At 37.6% G+C, this 3,332-nt stretch overlaps 2 protein-coding genes across 3 annotated transcripts in view; both read left to right on the top strand.

Annotated features, from left to right (window-relative positions):
- The window catches only part of DDX59 (DEAD-box helicase 59), a 13,272-nt gene extending 11,497 nt beyond the window's left edge, over positions 1-1,775 (top strand). Inside the window, exon 9 of the mRNA XM_009636195.2 lies at positions 1,697-1,775. Coding sequence (XP_009634490.2) covers positions 1,697-1,733 — 37 coding nt within the window. The 3' untranslated portion in view covers positions 1,734-1,775. The remainder of the gene's footprint in view (positions 1-1,696) is intronic.
- KIF14 (kinesin family member 14) overlaps positions 1,710-3,332 on the top strand; it is a 28,492-nt gene continuing 26,869 nt past the window's right edge. For both annotated transcript variants that reach the window (XM_035891775.1, XM_035891774.1), the window contains exons 1-2: positions 1,710-2,893; positions 3,291-3,332. The exon at positions 3,291-3,332 is cut by the window's right edge and continues 213 nt beyond it. In XM_035891775.1, coding sequence (XP_035747668.1) covers positions 1,788-2,893; positions 3,291-3,332 — 1,148 coding nt within the window. In that variant the 5' untranslated portion in view covers positions 1,710-1,787. The remainder of the gene's footprint in view (positions 2,894-3,290) is intronic.

Genomic DNA, 3,332 nt, shown 5'->3' with positions numbered 1-3,332 from the left:
GGAGAGGGCTGGTTTGGTGAAGGGTGGTAACGGTACTGATTTTTCCTACATTTTCACCCGGCCTTGAAGCTTGGGTTTTGTCTCAGATTAGTACTTGTAATCAATTAAAAATGAGGAACAAGTCTAGGCTGTGCTCTTACCTAGAAAGGTGGGACTAGATGATCCTTGAGGATTCCGACCGAGGATTCTATGATTCTGTGAAGCCTTGAACCTTACTCCTTAACTTACAACGAAGGAGCTTTTGATGGGGAGGTTTCAGTTTTCTGTGGGAAAGCTTTGTGAATATTTGCAAGGCGCAGGTATAGCGACAGGAGGGGAGAGCTTGTGTTACTATGCTCGTTACTTAAAGCTGAATGGAAAAGAGGGACTTTTCAGAAAACACTAAAACAATTCATGGCTCGCAATCGTGTTTCTTTAATTTACTGACTTAGAGCCACAAAATGAGTATTTGACAAGTCACATAACGTAAGTAGCTTCCTGTATCAAACTGCATTGAGCAATAAATACACTCTGGTTTGAAATGCTTAAAACTTTCCTCTCAACTTTTGCGCTATAAAAACTTTGTGCAGTTGTGATGTGTAGAAGTGGATGAAATCGCATAAATTCTCAGAGTACTCCAAAAGCTGTAACTTAGGAAGTGTAGCATTAAATGAAACTTATATCGGAGCAATGGTTAAATGGTTGCTTCTACATCGCTGACTCTTGTCTTGCTTTCCTTTTTTTCCCCGACCACCTGCTGCTTGTGTTAGAGACACAATTTTTAAAGGATTTAAGGTGGTGACTTCTTGTTGACCTTTTTTTCCCCGACCACCTGCTGCTTGTGTTAATGAGAGACACGATTTTTGAAGGATTTAAGGTGGTGACTTCTTGTTGGCTTTTAATAGCAAATTAATTGCAGCTGGCAAGTCTGTAGTGGGTGGTGATGTCAAACCTGTAACAACCTGGTAACTGATACATATGCAACAGTGAAAGTATACTTTTCCATACAGATTGGGTGTGTACAGCTTTCTAAATATTTGCATGTAGAAACATGCAGAACACATTCTATAGTTTTTCTTCTGTGCCCTAGGTTAGATATCTTTTTGTTTTGCTATGCATGTATGTATTGTAGTGAACAAAGATAACGTCCAAACATATTGTCATAGTCATCTTTATTAACTGTCCTATTCTGAGAGTTGGTGTTATATTATATATCAAAATCCTGAAAAAAAACTGCTTTCTTTGTTCACAGATTGCCTATTCAGTGTTAATAATTTTGTTGTTCTATGGGAGTCTGTTAGTTCTGAAACCCTCAGAGCACAAATAGTTGTGAGCGAACAGAGACATAATCATGTATACCCTTTCTTTGGGGCTCATGGTAGATCATTTGGAAGAAATGTCTGTGGTGATCTTTGTTGCTAAATAGTTAGATCATTCTTTGTACCAACCGGTGTTTCTTCGTAATGTTTGGTTTGCTTTCTGAACCAAATCACAGAACTCAATAAATGGAATCAAATAGCGTACTATTGGTGGAAGCAGTCATTCAAACATAGAAGAATGGCTTTTTAAAGTGCTGGAGGTGAAATGGGATAGTAATTGTTATTAACGTTTGGGGACATATATTTACTGCAGTATATGTGAAGAGCTCCCCACACACTGAAACATAGCTTGCACTGGACATGAGCATTATAAAAAATTTTTGCTTTGTCTCCCCCAGATTCTGTAAGAAGAAGCAACTAGAAGTAACCTTTTAGTAAAGGTGTTGTAGTACTTATTAGAAACCTAATGTTAACTTGCTGGAAGACAAAATGCCTATTTACACAGTTCCTGCAAGAAGTCCCTCTGCAGCACGGTGTACTACAGCTTTGCAGAAGATTTCTTCACAGAATACCAGCAGCAAAGTGTTTGCCCAGCAGCTGAAATCACAGGTGTCAGGAGAAGAAAAGGATAGTCTACTTTCATGTTCTGAGAATAAGACTGAGGAAATAAATAGGACCTACGTGATTTCAGCCTGTAAAAAAGTGAGTGACACATCAACTACATTTAAACCTGAAGGCAGATTAACACTCCAGAGGAGAACTGGAGCAAGCAAGAAATCAGTGTCCAGCAGTGAACAATTGCATACAAACACAACACAGGGCATGGAAAATACACAAATGGAGAAAAAACTTACTCTGCAGAGGCGTGTGAGAACTGGCTCCATAGAGAACAGTAAAATTAATCAGAATACTGTGCCTGGAATAGAAAATAATGACTCTGCTGCACAAAGAAATTACAAGATTGCACTTCCACCAAATATTGATAATAATGATCCCCGTGATGTTAAACCAAGCTTTAAGTTAGCTGAGGGTCAGTCAAGTAAGTTACAGTGTAACTTGAACAGCAAGGATTCCTTTGGCTTTGTTGATGGTCTATGTGAAAACGATAGCTGCACGCGTTTAAAATATAGGATGAGTGCTGCTGACACAAAATTTAAAAACGAAGTTCCTAAATCAGAACAATTAGTTACCTCAAAACATATGAATAGGATAACAGAAGAACAACTGAATGAAAAAAACAATATAAATAAACTAGCTGGAAAGCAAAGGTTGCAACACTTGATTATAAAACATAACAGTTTGGAAAGACCAAGGACACCAACAAAAGGTTCAACAGAAAGGTTTAAGCTTACGCCAAAGAACAGCACTTCTCAGGATCAGCCATCTCTGTCTGCTTCAAATAAACGAACGCCTCATCTTCAAGTTCTAGCCAAAAAGAAAACTAGTGTCTCCAGTTCTCCTTCTGTGAGTAGAAGTTCAAAACCAAAAGAGAACACAGAAACTCCAGCTGAGAGCAATAGCACCGAGAAAGATGTTTTCCAAGTGGAAAACAGCAAAGTGATTGTAGCTGTGCGTGTGCGGCCTTTCAGTAACAGGTTTGTATCCCAGGCTTATTTCTGATGCTAATTGTAGCTTTTATAGTGTATGTTGATTCCTGCTTTGTATTTTTTGAATTATTTAATCATTGACTCAGTAAGCATATAATACATACTTTGAAATTAGCTGATATTTCATGCAACATCAAGATAAAGATTTTATTAAGAGGTTGAATTCACTTTATAGGTGTTTAGGGCTATTTTTTACATATTCCTTAGCTGAAGTATTTTGAGCTTGAATACTTTATATGTTCATCAAACTTTTTTTTTTTAACAATGATTACTGAACTTTTTCTTTTCCATAAGGCAGTTGACTGAACACACTTAAAGTTGATTGACAAACTTAAAGCATGTAGCTTATACTCTTTAACTGTATTTTTCCCCCCCCTCCATTCAGAGAGAAAAATGAAAATTCACTCCCTATAATCTCCATGAGCGG

The sequence above is a fragment of the Egretta garzetta genome, unplaced genomic scaffold (assembly GCF_000687185.1).
Source record: "Egretta garzetta isolate BGI_Z169 unplaced genomic scaffold, ASM68718v1 scaffold163, whole genome shotgun sequence".
Taxonomy (NCBI): domain Eukaryota; kingdom Metazoa; phylum Chordata; class Aves; order Pelecaniformes; family Ardeidae; genus Egretta; species Egretta garzetta.
This window is presented reverse-complemented; position numbering and strand designations above follow the sequence as displayed.